A 21,500-nucleotide genomic window follows, 5' to 3' on the forward strand; every position below is an offset into this window, starting at 1 on the left:
GAAAATATAAACTGAAATTAAAACGTAATGTTTTTAAAAATGTATTTTTACATCCAGCTGTTTTTTTTTATTGTAATTGTTTAATCAGTGGTAAAATACAGGCAAGACCACTCAGACACAAATTTTAAAAAATGTATATGTAAAGAATGGAAAAGCTAGAGAGATCAACTAACTTACAGTGGTGTGAAAAACTATTTGCCCCCTTCCTGATTTCTTATTCTTTTGCATGTTTGTCACACAAAATGTTTCTGATCATCAAACACATTTAACCATTAGTCAAATATAACACAAGTAAACACAAAATGCAGTTTTTAAATGATCGTTTTTATTATTTAGGGAGAAAAAAAATCCAAACCTACATGGCCCTGTGTGAAAAAGTAATTGCCCCCTTGTTAAAAAATAACCTAACTGTGGTGTTTCACACCTGAGTTCAATTTCCGTAGCCACCCCCAGGCCTGATTACTGCCACACCTGTTTCAATCAAGAAATCACTTCAATAGGAGCTGCCTGACACAGAGAAGTAGAGCAAAAGCACCTCAAAAGCTAGACATCATGCCAAGATCCAAAGAAATTCAGGAACAAATGAGAACAGAAGTAATTGAGATCTATCAGTCTGGTAAAGGTTATAAAGCCATTTCTAAAGCTTTGGGACTCCAGCGAACCACGGTGAGAGCCATTATCCACAAATGGCAAAAACATGGAACAGTGGTGAACCTTCCCAGGAGTGGCCGGCCGACCAAAATTACCCCAAGAGCGCAGAGACGACTCATCCGAGAGGTCACAAAAGACCCCAGGACAACGTCTAAAGAACTGCAGGCCTCACTTGCCTCAATTAAGGTCAGCATTCACGACTCCACCATAAGAAAGAGACTGGGCAAAAACGGCCTGCATGGCAGATTTCCAAGACGCAAACCACTGTTAAGCAAAAGAACATTAGGGCTCATCTCAATTTTGCTAAGAAACATCTCAATGATTGCCAAGACTTTTGGGAAAATACCTTGTGGACTGATGAGACAAAAGTTGAACTTTTTGGAAGGCAAATGTCCCGTTACATCTGGTGTAAAAGGAACACAGCATTTCAGAAAAAGAACATAATACCAACAGTAAAATATGGTGGTGGTAGTGTGATGGTCTGGGGTTATTTTGCTGCTTCAGGACCTGGAAGGCTTGCTGTGATAGATGGAACCATGAATTCTACTGTCTACCAAAAAATCCTGAAGGAGAATGTCCGGCCATCTGTTCGTCAACTCAAGCTGAAGCGATCTTGGGTGCTGCGACAGGACAATGACCCAAAACACACCACCAAACCCACCTCTGAATGGCTGAAGAAAAACAAAATGAAGACTTTGGAGTGGCCTAGTCAAAGTCCTGACCTGAATCCAAATTAGATGCTATGGCATTACCTTAAAAAGGCGGTTCATGCTAGAAAACCCTCAAATAAAGCTGAATTACAACAATTCTGCAAAGATGAGTGGGCCAAAATTCCTCCAGAGCTCTGTAAAAGACTCATTGCAAGTTATTGCAAACGCTTGATTGCAGTTATTGCTGCTAAGGGTGGCCCAACCAGTTATTAGGTTCAGGGGGCAATTACTTTTTCACACAGGGCCATGTAGGTTTGGATTTTTTTTCTCCCTAAAATAATAAAAACCATCATTTAAAAACTGCATTTTGTGTTTACTTGTGTTATATTTGACTAATGGTTAAATGTGTTTGATGATCAGAAACATTTTGTGTGACAAACATGCAAAAGAATAAGAAATCAGGAAGGGGGCAAATAGTTTTTCACACCACTGTATATGGTATTTAACACATCTATGGACTAGGGTCAACCAAATACTGGTAACTGTTTGGCCTGTTTTGGAAGTCTGGGAGTATACGTACAAGTGTGATGGACTCACATTCCCACCTGGACTGGATTCTTCCTTGCACTCAGTGCTTCTGAGGCTTCACCTCACAATGACCCTCTCATGGGGGAAAAAAGCCGGTTTTGATAATGGATAAATGGCAAACATTCTGTATTTACTGTATGTTTGAAGAAATTCTCATTGTACTGTGCAGTTAAGTTATTGAATTTTTACCTACTTTTAGGTTTTGAATTTATGCTACCTTTATGTCTGCACCAAATCTGTGATTACAGAAATTACCAGAAATAATGCCATGGTGTCTGACCTCACATGAACTAAAACAAAAGATGAAAGGGGATTAAATTAAAAAATGAGAAAGCACTCTCTATTCTTTTTCTTGGTACTTCAGTGGTTATTGCAGAGATATTTTTGTCAAACAAAACATACAAGCTCAGACTTTAGAAATCTCTTAAGCTGCTAAGCGCTATTACAAAACGTGAAGTGGACAGAGCTTGTATTAATCATCCCCAGCCACCAGATGGGAGCTGTCTGACTTTTCACAAAAGTAAAATTTGCTACCCATTTGAGATAGGCCATTTTCAAAATGTGGTATAATACTGTGTTTGATTATTTTCAGAATGAAATCAGCATTTTTGTATGCAATTGGTTTTAAAGGACTCATTTGTACAAAAATACTGCTCTTAGTGGTAAAGTTATTAGTTCCATGAAATGTATTTTGCACTGATCTGCGCCTGTGCATTTTTTTGGCACTGAATGCTAGATTTTCATTCTTATTAGAATAATAAAGATATTTTGATATTTACTTCATATAAAAGTCTTCCAATATCTTGTTCATTTAATTTAAGAAAAAAAAAAAATCCAAAGATGACAATAACACAACATAATGTGACAGTCTCAATAGCTCATTGTTAAAATATAAAGAACACATCCCCTTTTTTATGTAGAATATATATAAAAAATAAAAAAAATCTTTATGATCTTTAGCTTGATACTTGTATGACTTTCATGTTCGAAATAAATCCCTTTGATTTTTTTAGATAGCAAGAGTGAAAAGAACCAAGCAGTAGAGATATGCAGTAGCAACAGTTAGAACTATGTCAAGCACTATATTCTCCAGGTCTTCTCTGTTTAAACTTGTGTTGCCTGTCCAACAAAAGTGACTAAACAACCTCGTAGGTGAAGCAAGACAAGTTAGATCGTGTTACCTCTTCTGCTGTAGATTTATATAGCCCACCACTGGAGCAAGTGAAGGGCTGTGTCAGTGTGAATGTGCAAAGGGAAAACTGGGTTAAAGGTGACCTTGCTGAACAGGAAGGAAGGTAAAAACCACAATGTGATGAAGGCTATACCCCAAAAATTTTATATCAAGTACCTTCTTTCTTTTTCAGTGTGGAAATAACCTTTAACTCCCCCTTTTTTTTTTAAAGCCTAACACCATACCTACCACTATACTATTAATAATTTATCCTCATGTACTGGATTTAATTAACTGTTCAGCTTGAAGATGACAGCTTTGTTACCTTATTGAATTTAAAGCAAGTAAAGGAAATAATTAAAAAAGGAAAGATAAAGAAATTAATAAAACATTTGCGCTCCATACAGCCTACTAAAAAGAATTATGCAGGTTAGTAAATTTCCGGAGCATGTGTCCACATTTAAATTGTCAGCAATTATAAGTGTATAATTTACTTTTATCAACAATTTGAGCATTCAGTTTACTCAAAATAAGTATGCTGCAGTAGGAAATATGTATTCATTTTAAAAGAAAATGTTCTAGAGAATGATTTTTCAGTGTTGAGTGTGTCTGTACTATGTATTAGCAGTAATTCTGTTGGTTGCAAAATGTAATTGTTGTCTATTTTCTTTTTTTTAGCCTAGCAATTTTCCATATAAAGAGGAGATTATGTCTATGAATCCAACATGCTTAGTTCTGATTGTTTTGCTCTTCATTGGTGTAATTCTAGCATTTAAGGTAAATCCACTTTTTTATTTTTCAGCATGACAGGACATGGCTGATATAGAATAATTTTGTATAGAGAAACACAGTAAAAAAGAGTTTTCCTCTACTCTAAACACATAGTATGTTTGATATTAGGAAGATATTTGCATATCTCATTGCATACTGTAATAAAAATAAGTAAAATGTAAGTAATGCAAACATTAAATTTTGCATTCTTTCACTTTTATGACAACTTTCTGACCTAGAACTTTCCAGAAACAATTCAGAAAGAAATTACTTATTCTGCCTACGTTTACTATCTAAATGCGGAGTCTTGTGTAGTGTTGATCTGTGAAATTTGTCAGTATTTTTCACAGCAAATTTGCTGAGTTTGCCGGTGACCTTGTTTGACAAATTTTTCCCTGAAAATTTGCCTTGCAGCCGACTTGGATAAAAAACTCTTTTTTTCCCAGTGCCCCATGATGCCTTGTGAAGCCAGTCAGACATTATAGATCTGTAACAACCATGTTGAATGAGAGTGTCACTACAACTGTAACACCTGGCCAATTGTTAAGGAAAAAAAAAAAACTCTCATAGTGTTTCATTTGAAGGTTACATTAGCTGACAATATATATCATTATATTATAAAAATGCTCCATTGTTATGTACAGATTCATTTCATGTTTCAGCCAGGGTCCCTCCACTGACTGGGATTCAAATGTCATTTATATATTTTTTTTGTTCATTTTTGATTCCTTTGATTATGTTACTATTGTTGGTCATTTAGTTTCTAAGTACAATAGGCCCTCTATATCCATGAGTTCTTCAGCCATGGATTCAACCAACTGTGGACTGAAAATATTCGGGGGTAAAAAATGCAAAAGTTAAATTTACCACATGCCAAGCACTATGCTGAATCCACACAACTGAAGTGATCTATAGGCATACCCTACTGTAGCCTCCTGCCATTGGAGTACACTTGTACCTCCTATATGGCAGTCATTTGCTAAGCTGCCACACTGCTCTTCAGTTGGTTAGTTCTGCACACACAAAGTACCCTTGCACTTCTCTGTAAATTAATCATCCTCTTTCTCCAGCAATAACCACCTTTATAAAAAGAAAGCACTTCCTCACTGAACTATTCTACTTCAGCTTCTAAGAATTACCAGGATAATATTTTCCATCTTTATACTACCTGCAGTACTGCAGCTATTAAACAAAATACAAAACACAAATATTCCAGAAAATAAAAACACTGAAACAAAGAAGACTAAACAATCACTAACCAAAAGGTTACAGTGAAATCGGACTTCCTTAAACCATTGCTCCCCCCCACCCCTACCATGCTGGTAGAATTAAGCGCAAGATAGGAACCAAGCCTGTCCAAAAACCAATATGTTACATGGCACTCTGACTCATATAGTGACATTCACTATCAAGGAGCCAATTTATACTTTAGGTAACAAATAACCTTACCTTTAGAAAAGGTCAACTTCAAAACTTAAAAGGCACCTGATAAAAACACTATGACAGTATGAAAACTCTGTACAGGTTGGAACTAAGCTGGAACTACTAATCGATTTTCTAGAATGGTCAGGTGGTCACACCAATTTCAGCACAGCATAGAGCCCTTACAGAATTTTTTAATAGTATGTTTTACTCTTCTGAAAAATCTCAACAAAACATTTAGTGGATAAGAGTCTATTAGTATCCCTTCAGCCCTCAACTTTGCTGTCTTATCTATTCTTATCTATTGAGGTGTACACTGTGTGCACAATTATTAGGCAAGCTGTATTTTTGAGGATTAATTTTAATATGGAACAAACACAGTGCTATCAGTCAGTCCAAAATGTTAATAAACCTGAAACCTGAATGTTTCACAACGGAAATGTGAGTGTGAACATCATCAGGGGAATACATATGTGCGCACAATTATTAGGCAACTATTAGTGTGCAGATTTATTATGCAACTAAAGGAAAAATGAAAATTTTCCCATCTCACTTGTTTATTTTCATCTGTTATAGTGAGAATAATAAACAAACACCTCAAAATTTACAAATAAACATCTCTGACATTTCAAAAAAAATAAATCAATCAATCAATGACCAATATAGCCACCCTTCTTTCCAATAACAGTCATAAGCCTTTCCATTCATGGAGTCTGTCAGTTTCTTGATCTGTTGACGATCAGCTTTTTGTGGAGCAGTGACTACAACCTCCCAGACACTCTTCAGAGAGGTGTATTGTTTTTCTCCCCCGTAAATCTAGCGTTTAAGAAGTGCCCACAAGTTCTCAATATTGTTTAGGTCAGATGAGGAAGGGGGGCCATGTCATTATTCCTTCATCTTTAAGGCCTTTACAGGCTGGCCACGCAGTGGAGAACTTCGATGCAAGTGATGGAGCATTGGCCTGCATAAAAATCATGGTCTTTTTCCTGTATCACTGTTTGAAGAAAGTGTCTTCGAAAAACTGGCAGTAGGTTTGGGAGTTGATTTTGAGTTCATCTTCAATGCAAAAGGTCCAACTAGCTCATCTTTAAAAATACCAGCTCATACCAGTACCCCACCTCCACGTTGGAGTGGAGCTCTGTGCCATTACTGATCCACAGGTCCATCCATCTGGTCCATCAAGAGTCACTCTCATCTCATCGGTCCATAAAACCTTTGAAAAAAATCTGTCTTCATATATTTCTTGGCCCAGTTTTGACGTTTCAACTTCTGTTTCTTGTTCAGTGGTGGTTGGGTTTCAGCCCTCCTTACCTTGGCCATGTCTTTGAGCACTGAACACCTTGTACTTCTGGGCACTCCAGGTAGGTTGCAGCTCTGGAATATGAAAGTACTGGAGGATAATGGGTTCCTGGTAGCTTCACGTTTGATTCTTCTCAAATCTTTGGCAGCTAATTTGCGTCTTTTGTTCTCAACACGTTTCTTGCGACCCTGTTGACTATTTGCAACAAAATGTTTGATGGTTCTGTGATCACACACCAATATCTTAGCAATTCCAAAAGTGCTGCATCCCTCTGAAAGACTTTTTACAATTTTTGACTTTTCAGAGTCAGTTAAATCTCTTTTTTGGCCCATTTTGCCTGAGGAAAACTAGCTGCCTAATAATTCTGCACACCTTGATATAGGGTGTTGATCTCCTTAGGCCACACCCTCCCTCATTACACAAATACACATCACCTGACGTGCTTAAATCCAATAAACATTCAAGTTAATACAGCTTGGAGTTGGAATATACGCATTAAAAATGATGATATGGTCAAAATATTCACTTGCCTAATAATTGTGCACACAGTGTATTATTATTTGACAATGAAAGCTATTATATTGCAGTTTACAATGAAAAGCCAATATTTTACAATGTTCTTCTTCAATATTTTACAATGGTAGCAAAATAAATTAAGGTGTAAAGTGATGTTCAAATGTTGACTGTTTTGCTGTCTACAGTGCATCCGGAAAGTATTCACAGCTCATCACTTTTTCCACATTTTGTTATGTTACAGCCTTATTCCAAAATGGATTAAATTCATTTTTTTCCTCAGAATTCTACACACAACACCCCATAATGACAACATGCAGAAAAGTTTACCTGAGGTTTTTGCGAATTTATTAAAAATAAAAAAACTGAGAAATCACATGTCCATAAGTATTCACAGCCTTTGCTCAATACTTTTTCGATGCACCTTTGGCAGCAATTACAGCCTCAAGTCTTTTTGAATATGATGCCACAAGCTTGGCACACCTATCCTTGGCCAGTTTCGCCCATTCCTCTTTGCAGCACCTCTCAAGCTCCATCAGGTTGGATGGGAAGTGTCGGTGCACAGCCATTTTAAGATCTCTCCAGAGATGTTCAATCGGATTCAAGTCTGGGCTCTGGCTGGGCCACTCAAGGACATTCACAGAGTTGTCCTGAAGCCACTCTTTTGATACCTTGGCTGTGTGCTTAGAGTCGTTGTCCTGCTGAAAGATGAACCGTCGCCCCAGTCTGAGGTCAAGAGCGCTCTGGAGCAGGTTTTCATCCAGGATGTCTCTGTACATTGCTGCAGTCACCTTTCCCTTTATCCTGACTAGTCTCCCAGTTCCTGCCGCTGAAAAACATCCCCACAGCATGATGCTGCCACCACCATGCTTCACTGTAGGGATGGTATTGGCATGGTGACGAGTGGTGCCTGGTTTCCTCCAAACGTGACGCCTGGCATTCACACCAAAGAGTTCAATCTTTGTCTCATCAGACCAGAGAATTTTGTTTCTCATGGTCTGAGAGTCCTTCAGGTGCCTTTTGGCAAACTCCAGGCGGGCTGCCATGTGCCTTTTACTAAGGAGTGGCTTCCGTCTGGCCACTCTACCATACAGGCCTGATTGGTGGATTGCTGCAGAGATGGTTGTCCTTCTGGAAGGTTCTCCTCTCTCCACAGAGGACCTCTGGAGCTCTAGGAAGAGTCCTGATGATTTCGAACTTCTTCCACTTACGGATGATGGAGGCCACTGTGCTCATTGGGACCTTCAAAGCAGCAGAAATTTTTCTGTATCCTTCCCCAAATTTGTGCTTCGAGACAATTCCTTTGACTTCATGCTTGGTTTGTGCTCTGACATGAACTGTCAACTGTGGGACCTTCTATAGACAGGTGTGTGCCTTTCCAAATCATGTCCAATCAACTGAATTTACTACAGGTGGACTCCAATTAAGTTGCAGAAACATCTCAAGGATGATCAGGGGAAACAGGATGCACCTGGGCTCAAGTTTGAGCTTCATGGCAAAGGCTGTGAATACTTATGTACATGTGATTTCTCAGTTTTTTTATTTTTAATAAATTTGCAAAAACCTCAAGTAAACCTTTTTAATGTTGTCATTATGGGGTGTTGTGTGTAGAAAAAATTAATTAATTTAATCCATTTTGGAATAAGGCTGTAACATAAAATGTGGAGAAAATGATGCGCTGTGAATACTTTCCGGATGCACTGTATACCTGACTTTAATAGCCATTTGGATAAGAACAGAAGGAGGAAGAGATACTCTAGACTGATATGAATTCAAAATAAGCATATTTCTAATTGGCAACAATAGTATATTTCTAAATTTACTTCAGAAGTAAAACTCTTGGTAAAATATAGTAATCTCTGAGACTATAATGTATCAAATTAAATGTGCTTTATTTTTATATAACAACTAGCTGTGTAAGCCCATGCTGTAGAAAGCCCAGGGTCCTAGAAACTATTGAAATAGTCAGAAAAAAATTGAAATGTAGAGCTGTCAGGTAATTGAAGGGAACTACTTTGAGTATCTGTCCTAGGAGGATTCCTTTTGCCGATGTGCTCACATTGCTTGTGCATTAGCTGCAGGAGGAAAAGTACAAGGGATGCCGTTTTGTCGATTTTAGTAGCTAAGCGTCTTTGTCTATCTTCTGAGGTTTCGTTTTGCTGATGTGCTGGCCTTGCTTGTATTATTAGCGGCTAAGCAAGTTTTCTGTTTCCTCGAAGTGGAGCCCTTACCCTGACTCAATCTCTCACTTCCAGACCAGACAGACAGACACATACACTTCCATGTGTAGACATTTATATATAAGATTAAAATTGTATTTATATACTTTTTTACAGGGTGCTTTTCAAATTCAGTATATTACACATTCTATCCTAGGATTATGACCATAGCATCAGGAGGCTTGTGTGCCTCAGTGAATTTTACAACTGTGTTTTCTGGAGATATGTGCTTCTGATAGAATTATAGATGACAAACTGGTCTGAGGGGTGGGGCTAGACAAATAACCAGTGTATCTCAGAGTATGCTATCTGAGATGTTTCAAGAGTACCGGGTTACATGTCTGCTGCTTAAATTTTATCAATGTTAATTTATAGATGTAAAAATCTGTGGTAGGACTGTGCTAAAACTATTAAATACTGTATAAAGTGAAGATTATAATGTCAGCATTGACCTTGGAAGATACTGCAGGTTGTTAGGGTTCTGGACAGTGTAGTTTGTTTGTAGAATAGTTTTTTGTATATTATAGTAATACTGCATTCTGTGTTAAACTGCATATAAGAGGTCAAATAAACATTTTCAGGCTAGTAGAATGGAATTGCCCCATTCTAATGTATATCTTCACTACAGTGAACAACAAATCTTAAACATGACTCATGGTCCATCTGATTTGTTTACAATACTTGATTTTAATTAAAAAAAATGCTGAAACAGATTCGGGGTTATTCTTAAATAAATGTCATCTATGCAAAATAACAATCATATTGGATGACACAGTGGTTAGGGCTACTACTACTTACAGAATGTGGATAGTCCTATGTCTCACATAGCATCGAGATCTTAGTTTACAAGCTGGTAAATGTTTGCATCATGTTTGTGTGTTCTATCTTTTCATCCTGAATATTTCTATGTTGGCACAGTGGGAGCATGAATTGAAGTATGCATAAGTGTGCAGTGCCATAGACTAGCATTCCAACTAAAGTTAGTTTTAGCCTTATCTCTGGTTGTGGTTCAGCCCAGTTTGGCCCTTTAAAAAAAAGATCAGGTTTATCCTGTATAAACTTAACAAAAAATATTGGAGGAACCAGTATTTAAAAATGTGACACTGAGTGATGCCATACAGTAAAATGTTCTAACATTAAGCAGTTATAAGGGAAGAAACGTGAACACATTTATTTGACATTGACATCATTCTTCATCTTGCTTCACCTCTAAGGCCTACTTGATCGGCTGTGTGTGGAACTGCTACAGATATATTAATGGAAGAGTGACCTCAGATATGCTGGTTTATGTCACTACTAACGATACCACTGTAAGTATGGCTTCCTTTAGTCTTAATAGATATACCATGACATTTTATTTTTTTTTGTTTATTTTTCTTATGTGTATTGAGCAAGATTTTAGCAAGCTAGAGTATTTCTTTAGAATATAACAGTAGTAAACATTCAGTGGTGAATTTTAAAGTTACTTTTAGGCAAATATTTTCATTCTGGAAAAATCATTAACTCCTCTGCAGCTGTTTTTTGGCAGGCACTTAGCTTTGCAGTTCTTCCTCTCTTTCTCTCTAATGTTAAAATTCACTTTTACTTACCGGTAATACTGTAAATTACAAAGGCAGATGTTGCAATCAGGATCTAAAGAAATGTAGTTTAATTTACCCTAAAACAGGTTTTCTCAGAAATGGAGTGAAAATAAAGCAATAGAGCTCTATAGCTATAAAAGACATTCAGTCCTTTACACATTTGCTAATTTTTTGTTTTAAATATGAAATCAAATGTATCGAACTCAGAGTTCTTCCCATTGATCAAGAAAAAAAAATATTTTAAAGTAACAACAGTATCCTGCAGTTTGGTAGTTTCATCAATGAGTTTCTAGCAATTTCATGAATTTGTACACTACAAGGTTTATACCTGTTCTATATTTGCAGAATTTTTCAAGCCCCCTCTGACTGAATAGAGACTATTGGTGAACAAACTTTTTCATTTTCTAATGTATGTTATTGAACTGAAGTCCAAGATTTCACTGGTCCACTCCCACACACTGCCATTTTTCAACCAGTTCAGAGTGGTGCAAAATAATTGGTCCAGGGTGTCTTACAGGCATGTTTTCCTCCAAGGTTTTTTATAGTTTGCTAAATTTGTTTTGCCCCCCAGCCCCGGTCTTCACTATATGGATGGTGTTTTCAGTTTTAGGTGCAACATTACACTTGTTTAAAAAGGTACTTCTGTGCTAAAACTGTAAAGGTTAATAACTTGGTGAGCTACCTGATCAGTGATCTTTAGCGTAATTGCTTGATTTTGGAAGACTCCATTGTGTACTGATTCTCAATAGCTCTGCATTTCCTTGTGTATTTTACAGACTTGCCTGACCTTTGGCATAATTCTTATTCTTATGGAAATTGTCTTACACATTTTTCAATAATCAGTATTTTTTTAACAGATTTAGCTTTAGTTTTCCTTTGTTCTCTTATTAAACTCTTTGTTAGAATCTGTTTTAGCCAAATGTGAGACTTACCAGAGTTACGTGCATTTAGCCTTTCCACTTGGCAGAGATCATTGCATGCAGGTGCAATCTTTTTAACTGAAACAGTATGAGACTTCAATGGAAGATGAATACTGAGAGAATCAATTTTTTTTTCTTTTGTGATTCATTTACATAGATTTGTACACATTTATTTTGCCTTTGGGATAAGAGTTATGAGGTTAATTAATGGCAGAATACCAATTCAGAACCTTTAAAATCTTACATTGCAACATAACAAAATGTTTAAAAGTCTAAGAGGGTGAGTAGCTTTTATAGCCAGTTTGTAGTCACTCTCTTTTTAAAGCCCTGCTTTATCATTTATCATATGAACATCTGTTTCAGCTGTTACATTATTGAAAAGGATATCATTATACAACACAACAGACAAAATTACAAATTTGTTTTACCGTTTATCCACTGCACTCTTCACCTCCGCATTGCCTGAAAAGGAAATGACACTTTCACACCAGATGTCTAATTTTATGGTGTGATGCAATACATTTAATGCAAAATAATCTACTAGGCACAGATTTTGATTTTTGTTGCATTTTTTGCATTCAGTTTTTTGAAATTGATACGTCATAAGTACTTAGTTACACAACTGAAATGCTTTGCTAAATGACAAGGTTTTTATTTATTACATTCAATTAGGTTAAATAATACATTTCAGCTTAGTTGGTATCCTGCATAGCTGTCCATAGTATTTCATACATACATTCTGACTGTAATGGTTTTTGGCATGTTTTCATAGTAATTTAAAAAACAAATTCATGCAGATCACAGAGAGCACTCTTTATAGGTATTCAAAGCAATTGTGCTACATATATTTAGTAACTATCAGCTTAAAAGCAATAATAACAAAGATCGTTCTACTCTTTTAAGTAGAATATTTGACTTCCTGTTTCTAAATTGTCTAAAGTCTCAGTGGAATTTAGGTAAACAGTTTTACAGTATGTATTAAGATCTAAAGGAATCAAACAAATGTTTCTCTTTGATTTCAACTGTGTGTCATATTAGGATAAACCTCATAATTACCATCATTACTTCAACACCTCTCCAAGGTGGATTCTTGCCACAGTTATTTAGTTCCCCACTGTATTTCTTTAAAAATGCATTGCAAGTTAAATATTTGTATTCTACTACAATAATGAAATCTGAGGTAAAGTTCTTAATTTCTTTAAATTGTGTCTGTTCTGGAATCTTTGCAAGCTTTTCACATTTTTTATTTTAATTCCTAGGTCCTGTTGCCTCCATATGATGAAGCTGTAACTATCTCTTCCAAACATCCACCACCTCCATACATGTCTGCTTAAAGAAAATTCTTTAAACCACTATATTTCTCAATATTTTATCATGTCCAGCAGCCTGACAGATCCTTTTAGGGGGAAGCAAAGGAATACTATTTTCTCTCTCTTAATGTTTATGCAGGTTTGAAATATAATGTTATTTGTTTGCAGTGTTGTCTTGGGTATTTACAGCAGTTTAATCTTTGCTCTGGGCATACTTTGATTCCCAAGTTCTGAATTTTTAAAAATTGTTTTTCATACTCTTCTATGAAATCTGATACAAATACTTTATAATCTTCGGCTTATGCAAAACATTTCAAGATGATTACTGTCCCAATGCACTTTACTGCTGAAATGTTTTCCAGAAATGCAGATTCTTATGGTTAAAGCTCAGGAAGGGAAAAGTACTGTGGTCATGTTGGCACAGTGAGATTTAATGTGAACATACATTGTTGTGATTTCAGACCCATGCCAGTAGGTTGTACTGCAGCCTTGCATATATTGAGTTTTTGAAATGTGGCACATAGGGCAGTTATCTGAAAACACATCTATCACTTGTTTTATTCTGTGCACCTTGCTGATTGCCATTAAATAAAGAATATTCTACATTTAATCTATTGTGTAAATGTAAAGAGTTTCCTAAAATGAGTTAGATAATGTAAATTATTCTGTAACTCTATTTTATTATTATTATTGTTTTTTGTTTTTTTTTTTGCTATTTGCACTTTTTTAAACTTGCAAAATTATTTCCCTTTTAATACTATGCACCTTATTTCTTGCAATGATTTTGAAGAGAAATAATCAGTATTAAATTTAAAATGTAACTTGGACATATATGTAGAAAATCATACATTTAGAAGATATTTTTCTTTTGACATAGTTTGGTCTGTATTATTTATTCTGGCAGATCTTATAAAATGTGCTGAGTGTTTTGACTTAAAAGTAAAATTTTAATTTATATCCAAAAAAGATTACTTTGTATTTGGAAGAAAGCTGCATTCATTTTCATTTTTGAAGGTTATGGAGTTAATGCCTGTCCCACTAGTGTTAGGTGGAAGACAAAGACCAACTCTGAATTGGAAATCAACCTGTTGCAAGGCACATTTGTGAATCCACAAATACACAAACACATTGATACTGGTAAAGAGTAAATCAGAAGTCTCCAGTTAGCTTAATCTGTGTGTCTTAAATATGTAAGGAAAAGCTGCAGTGTGCAATGACTGAGCCAGGAATTCAACCTGAGCCTGGAAGTTGTTAGGGTAGAAGTTCTCTCCAATGCGCTATAGCACCATCATTTTACAAAAAGTTCATTATACTAAATGGAACACTAAACTTCATAATTTAACTTTTCAGCTGCCTATTTCCAGCATGTTCATCATTTGGCAGTGACCTACAGAAAATGGCCTAATGCATAGGGAATGGGAGAAAACTTTTTTGTATTCCCACACATGTGCTGAACGATTTTAGTACTTTTTCGGTTGAACAGTAAATATTACATTCTTCTTTGTGATATTAGAGTCCATCAAATCCTCACATAGGATACAACTTTTCCACCCCCATTATAATTCTGCAAGTAAAGTATACATTCATTTTAATAACACTACATAGATCAAACAGAACAGAGAACAGTTTGTTTTTTCACAATGGTTGGCATTGTTCCTGTTGTTTTGTACAAAGTTGTGTTTGGATCATTCTTCAGACACAGTGATTCACCTGCTATCCAGTATTGTGAAATTTAAGCCAATGAAGTACTACGTAAGTTCAACTCACTTTCTTGCTAAAGCAAAACCTGTCACTATAAACAAATGACAGGCACCATGTAACGTAGGATTAACTTGCTGTGTCAGCAGTTTTCTTCCTCTGTTTAATGTATCATTTTTGCAATGAGTCAAAAATGCCCTCTAAGGGGTAATTGTGAGATTAGGTATTCTGTATCTGCAGTAATGTGGTACCCATGCACAATGGATTCCAGCCTTATGTCAGCTGCTGGCAGGGTGGGACCTAACTCCCCATGACCACAAATTGAATAGTTTGGTATGAGTTTGGTGCAAAAATGCATAAACAGTATTTTTATTACCTTGGTTTAAAATATCCTTATAACCAAACAGTTTACAGTTAAACAAATAATATAAAAGTATTGTGTATAGCTGTAGTGTGCTTTGTGCATTAATATAACACTGTTACTTATGTCAGTCACCAATTTGTTACGATAGAACTGCAAAGCCACTAAAATCTTGCATGTTGTTTAATTAGAGAAATAAGAATATATGCTGTATTATGAGACAACAACAGGGCACAATAATATCGAAGTCCTGAATTTCATTAAAATATTTACTTTTTTATAAAAAGGACTGCACTATGAAGAAAATGTTTAGTTGGGAAACTTAATTGCACATTTAGCATGGTACATGCTTACTACAGTCTTTTCATGATACTTCATAAAGTGCTTTGTTTAAGCATTTATTTTGACAATTGATAGCCTGTCAAGAGAGGCTGTGTTTGCTGTTTAATCACAGCCAGTGTTTCCCTTTTTTGGGAAAATCTCAAACTCTGCGTACAATGTTGAAAAAAATGAATCAATGTCTATTTTTGCTGCGATAACACATGCAATAAATTTGAAATTAGAGGGTAAGATCCATGTCAGAGATTAGCTCTGTTTTATATTATGGCTCCAATTTTGATAGGCTGAATTGACTTGTTGTTTCAAATGCACTGCCTGTATTTATTTAATTTGGGATAATAAAGATTGACTCAGATTGATTTTGTGTTTTTGTGTGTTTTTTTCCTTGCATTGTTTATCTAACTTTTACTGTTCTTTGACCTCATTGTAAAAAACTGCTTAGATTAAAATAAAAAAAACTGTCTTCTTTTAAACATCTTTATATAAGTTACAGTACCATGTTTCAAACTTCTCTTCTAGAATACCCTGCTTAGGCAGTCCAAAATATTTACTTTGTGTGTTTTAATTGTTAAAATGTTTCTCATTCTCTTTAAATTTGGGGAGTTAAAAAGTAACCTGTTCGTTTCTACCTTCTAAGTCATCTTTTTTTTTTTACAAAATATAATGCCAGAATTTAGAATTTGTACATGATGTTGGTAAAGAGAGGTTTTGTCACAGAACAACTTGGTGTTTTCAAAATACTTTTTCATACTTATTTCAGAAATATACTAAGAATTTGCTAACACCCATAGTTTTGAAGTTATGTCTTTTTTAGGGATTATATTTAGTATATAAACTATTATTCAGACATTTGGGGTTTTGAAAGTTAAATTCAGGATTAAAATGTTTTTATTGTTGTTTGTGTTATAACATTCCAGAATAGCGTAAAATAAGTCTGTTGTGCCATAGTTTGTAGGTTGCAAAACATTTGGACATACTGAGGCAGACAACTGCTCCCCCATCTAAGGCACAGCTCCATGCCGGTTGGTTATCAGATGCCGAAGTGTAAACTTCTATGTTTACATCTTTAAAATTTAATTTCTTTGATGCTCATCTGGTCTTTTTTCCTGGAGGTCCTGGATTGGTCAGCAACGACCAGTATCCGTATGCTTGCTAAGTACTACTAGACTCTTAAGGGGGTTATTCTTAAGGCCAAGAACAAGAGGAAATTGTACACCTTTTAGATGAAACGCACCCAGCATTTATATACAGTGCAAATATAAGCTTATTGTAAATTTTAATCCTGTCTCACTTAAAGTTCTTTTATGATAAAGTCCAATTAGCTATATTAATTCTGCAGGAAAAATACTATGCGTTTCACTTAGGTTGATTCTTGTGACAAAAAAGTTACATTTTGTTATTAACAAATACCATGCTGCTATTGGAAAAAGGTAAGTTATGATGGAGATGGAATTAAAGAACCACTGTTAATGATAACCCAGGCTGTAGAAATGTGTGTTTATGAAATGGGTATTGTTCCATAAAATATTGCAGGTTGGACTGGGTTTCTCTGATAACTTTAGATTACCTTCCGTATGCCATAAACATGCATGTTGTGAGTACAAACTGGCTTGTAGGATTGAGTATGGATGCGTGAATATAGCGACATCTGCCTCATGCTTGAAGCTTCTAGTGTGTTCTCCAGTTACCCATAACCATGCCATATATTGAAATAAGCAGGTTCTTTAGAATGGGTCAATGAATTTACATAATTTCAAGTTATACCCTATTTCTATCAGAGTTCCTATTTAAAAATGTTTTTTAAAACGTAAACTTTTTGAACTGTGTTTTTTCCCCATTTATGACTTTTTAGTTAATTGATTTTAGGGAAATTTGCACTCAGGAAATGAACCAAGAAAATACAGACAAAAGTAATAAAAAGGTAAAACTGTGCATCAGATTTACTAAAATATGTGGTTTTTCACAGAAGCAGCAGACATTTTCATTTGCAGCAGGTTTCCCCAGAGATGAATCTGCAAAATCTATCAACTTCTACTATGAGAGAAAAAAAAGTCAATTTCTCTGTTTCACAAACCTAGAAAGTTTCCATTTCAAAAATCTGCACAAACATTAGGAACTTGTAAGAATAATTAATAAACCGTAAGTACTACCAATGAAGGAAAAATGTATACTTGTTGACCGTGTCTAAAATCTACATTTTTCTTTGTATGTATCTATGTATTTTGTATGTAGAGGTCCAAAGAGCACATGGCTTAAAAAATGAAAACATTCAGTAGAGTATAATCTGAGCTATTCAACTATCTTAAGCAGTACGTGTTTTGGTGAAGTTACATAGAACTTAATTTAGTCCTGATTTTTTGCGCCTTGTAGTAGAAATTGCTCGCCTGTGTTTGTGAGGTCATATAGGTTTGTCCCCAGCTGTGTGGCTGACAATGTCCCCATTGCACAGTGCTCAGTATGCTGATTTATGCCAAGAAACTTCTGCTTGAGTAATGCTTTCACAAACTTTGCAACATCTGCTCTTTTGGTTCCTGTCTGGGAGTCTGCTTCGTCAAGGCATAGGAGGTTGGTGGATAGAACAAAAACTGAATTTCTTTCATTTATGTAAGTACATTGAAATTTTTTATTTCTATTCTGTCATCATAGGAGGATGAAATGCAACAAATTTGCATAGCTTAATAAGTTGAAAGCTTATTTATTGAGTCAATAATTGACTTGAGTTTAAAAAAAAAAAAACAATTAGAATTCAAAGATGTTAAACATTAAATGCAAACTACAAGCATGATACCAAACAAGTAAGATCTCATATTATTAAGAATATTATTTTTCAAGCTATATTAACCTTTAACTACTTTATTTATTAACTAAGGCTTTATACCATAATTAACAATTAATAACCTTTAGGTACTCTTCATAGTCTTCAGCATTATATTACTTTAAAAAAAAAAATACAACATTCATTTAGGCTATTATTGCTTATGTAAATTATAGAGTACACATTAATCAAAAGGGCAAGAGCATAAAGTGTATTATTGAGGATAAAAGAAACATGAAATTGATATTTGTGTTATATTGCCAAGATTATATTTTTGGTTCTCATGTAGAATTAATAATTTAATCTTCTTCACTTGCAATGAGATAATATTCAGTAATGCATTCTCTATGTTTGTGAGGGAAGTTAGGAGCTAAACATGAAATGTTACAACAATATTAGTTATATTGCATAGAGATTGAAACACTAAATGGCCATGAACATTTAGATTTTTAGGGGAATAAATTTTGAAATCTGGTATTCACCAAATGTTATGTAATTTGAAAGCATTCTAGTTTATGAATCAAATTATAAATAGGACAGTTATAATATTACAAAATAACAATTGTTTTTATTCCAGTACAATAACAATATACCTCACTTTGCCTTTTCGCTTTGCTGTCCTTTCACCTTTTTTGTATGTGATGAATTGTTTAGAATGTTTTCAAGTGTTGTTTACTTTGTCATCATATTCAGTATGAAAGGCACTAATTAAATAAAGATTAATGATATCTGTTGTTCGGTAGTAGAAAGTAATCCAAAATCTAAGCTGCTTTATGTTGTCAGATTTTTATTGTACTGTTATGTAGTCCCATTTAATTGATTTGTTGATCTATGTAGGTTTATAACTAAGAAAGTAACTGGATAGATTGTTTAATCCATTAATTTGAAAAAAAAAAGAGTTATGGATGGATGGATGAGATAGTTGTTAGGTTATACTGTAATTCAATGTGTTTAATCCTAATACTTACAGATCTCACTAATCCAATTCAGAGCTTTATGTTAAACATACAGTTATAGCCCACATACACTAATACAAAGTTTAATTAAGTGGAAAATCTGAAAAAAAATCATGAGGGGGACAGTTTGAGAATGGGAAAAAATATAAACCTCAGGAAATATTTTTATTCAGTGTGTACTACGGAAATAGTTTGTGTTACATGTTAAAGCAGCACAAAATATTAAAATTGCTCATTATTTGCTTCCAGGAATTGCCGTCAACTGTAATCAGCTTAACCGATTGGCTTAATGTACAGTAATTGTGACAAAAACCATATTGTTTATGCATGGAATTTTTTATAATTTGTAGTTAGAAAGCTTCCAACATAACTTTGGCTTTATACTTGAGGTTGATGTCTTGCTACAAAACAAATCTTCACCAAGGCATAGGTTTCTTTCAGACTGCATCTGCTTTTCCTCCTGGATTTACCTCTAGTTTGCTTCATCTATTTTACCCTCAAAATACTTTAAGGCCCTGTTGCAGAAGACAATGCCTACAGCCTGATACTGCCACCACCATGCTTCACAGTGAGAATGGTGTGTGTTTTTGATAATGTGCAGTGTCTGGCTTATCACAGGCATGGCATTTAGTTCAATGGCCAAAAACTAATTTTTAGTATCCTTAGACCATGAGAGTCTCCCCAATGTGCCTTCTGGCAAAAACTAGCTGACATGTCATACAGTATGTGTTTTATTTATTTATTTATGTATGTATTTATTTATTTACTTTTGCCACTCCCCTCAATAAAGCTGTGACTGGTGAAGCACCCAGGCAACAGTTGTTGTCTGCACAGTCTCTCTAATCTCAACCACTGTATCTTGTAACTCCTGGAGCGTTCTCAGAGATCTTTTGGCCTCCCTCACTATTCTTCTTCTTGCATGATTACTCGGTTTTTGTAGATGGCCTGTTTAACTCTTCCATACCTTTTCTATTTTTTTAATGATTTAAGTAGAATCCACGTGATATTGAGGGATTTCGATATATTCTTGTCTCCATTTGATTTGTTTTTTTCAGTACCCTGTTCAGTGTTGCTTGTTGTGTTTTTTTGTCTTCATTGGGTAGGTTAGCCCACCATAATAATTCATCACAAAGTAGAACCATCCATTTACAGAAGTGCATTTCCACGTTAATGAAGTGAAACCCCAGACAGATGATCTCCATTAAATTAACTGTGAGACTTCTAAAACCAGTTTCTTGCACCAGTGATGATTTAGGTGTGCCTATGTAACTTTTACAATCAGTTATTTTGAGTTTATTTTTATAATTAATTTGACCACTTTGTAGAGATCTATTTTTCATTTTGACTTGTCTTTTTTTATTATTGGCAGAGAAGCCAAATGAAATCTGCAGTGAGTCAATGTTGTACTACAATAAAACTGAAAACTTTCAAGGGTGTGAATACATTTTATAAACACTGTATATTATATGTTACATTTCTGGGATAAAATTCCATATACATATGAGAAGAACTTCCAAACCCCATGTAGACAGTGACTAGACAAGAATTTAAACCCAATCTCTAGGACCTTTGTGAAAGTGTTGCTAGTCAGTGCTCCATTTTAACAACAACCATTTTATCCTCCTTGACATTTTAATAAAAATGTCTTCCAAAAAAACGAAAGTCTTTCATTAATAGATTTCTAGTGAAAAGAAGGAATGTGGTATGCCGTTTCCCACTCGGTAGAAGGGCCTCCTGAGCAAACTGCACTGTAAATCAAGCTTCACGGCTGTGTCTACAGTATATCACCTCCTTTGTTGATGCCTGCTGATAAGTCCTGAAAGCATTCTTTCTTTTCCGCAGACCCACTGGGTGTTATACGGAGTTAGTGTAATTTGTGTGTTGGGAATTTGTATGCAGTATTCCAACCTGAGAGAAGTCTTAAGCATAGGCTGCAAGTGAGTAATGTAAGAATATATGGGTCAATATATATTTTTTTTTTTTTCATTTTTATTACTATTTAATTTAATATTGTTTCTTTGTATCAGTATACTGCTGCTGGATTATGTGAATTTCCCCTTGGGATTAATAAAGTATCTATCTATCTATCAAATGATGTGGAAAGGATGACGAAATGCAGAATTAACTCTTCAGAAGCAATGATTGCTTCCAATAGTACACAGTCAACTGTAAACTACCAGTTTTCACCATTCACGTTCCTTTTCCAAAAATCACTACGAGAGCTGATTGCCATGAC

The 21,500-nt window shown here is 35.1% G+C and overlaps 2 protein-coding genes across 4 annotated transcripts in view; both read left to right on the forward strand.

Moving 5' to 3' along the window:
- Nucleotides 1–15,852, forward strand: part of laptm4b (lysosomal protein transmembrane 4 beta) — a 30,554-nt gene extending 14,702 nt beyond the window's left edge. The window contains exons 5-7 of the mRNA XM_039737279.1: nt 3,739–3,837; nt 10,500–10,595; nt 13,045–15,852. Coding sequence (XP_039593213.1) covers nt 3,739–3,837; nt 10,500–10,595; nt 13,045–13,119 — 270 coding nt within the window. The 3' untranslated portion in view covers nt 13,120–15,852. The remainder of the gene's footprint in view (nt 1–3,738; nt 3,838–10,499; nt 10,596–13,044) is intronic.
- A 1,724-nt stretch (nt 15,853–17,576) lies between these two features.
- The window catches only part of LOC120515614 (matrilin-2-like), a 53,694-nt gene continuing 49,770 nt past the window's right edge, over nt 17,577–21,500 (forward strand). The window contains exons 1-2 of one of the 3 annotated variants that reach the window (XM_039736736.1): nt 18,031–18,097; nt 21,107–21,201. The gene's annotated coding sequence lies outside the window, so the exon portion shown is untranslated. Of the gene's footprint in view, nt 17,633–18,012; nt 18,098–21,106; nt 21,202–21,500 lie in introns of those variants that run through there. The other 2 variants (XM_039736735.1, XM_039736734.1) reach the window with 2 other exon arrangements.

The sequence above is a fragment of the Polypterus senegalus genome, chromosome 15, assembly GCF_016835505.1.
Source record: "Polypterus senegalus isolate Bchr_013 chromosome 15, ASM1683550v1, whole genome shotgun sequence".
Taxonomy (NCBI): domain Eukaryota; kingdom Metazoa; phylum Chordata; class Cladistia; order Polypteriformes; family Polypteridae; genus Polypterus; species Polypterus senegalus.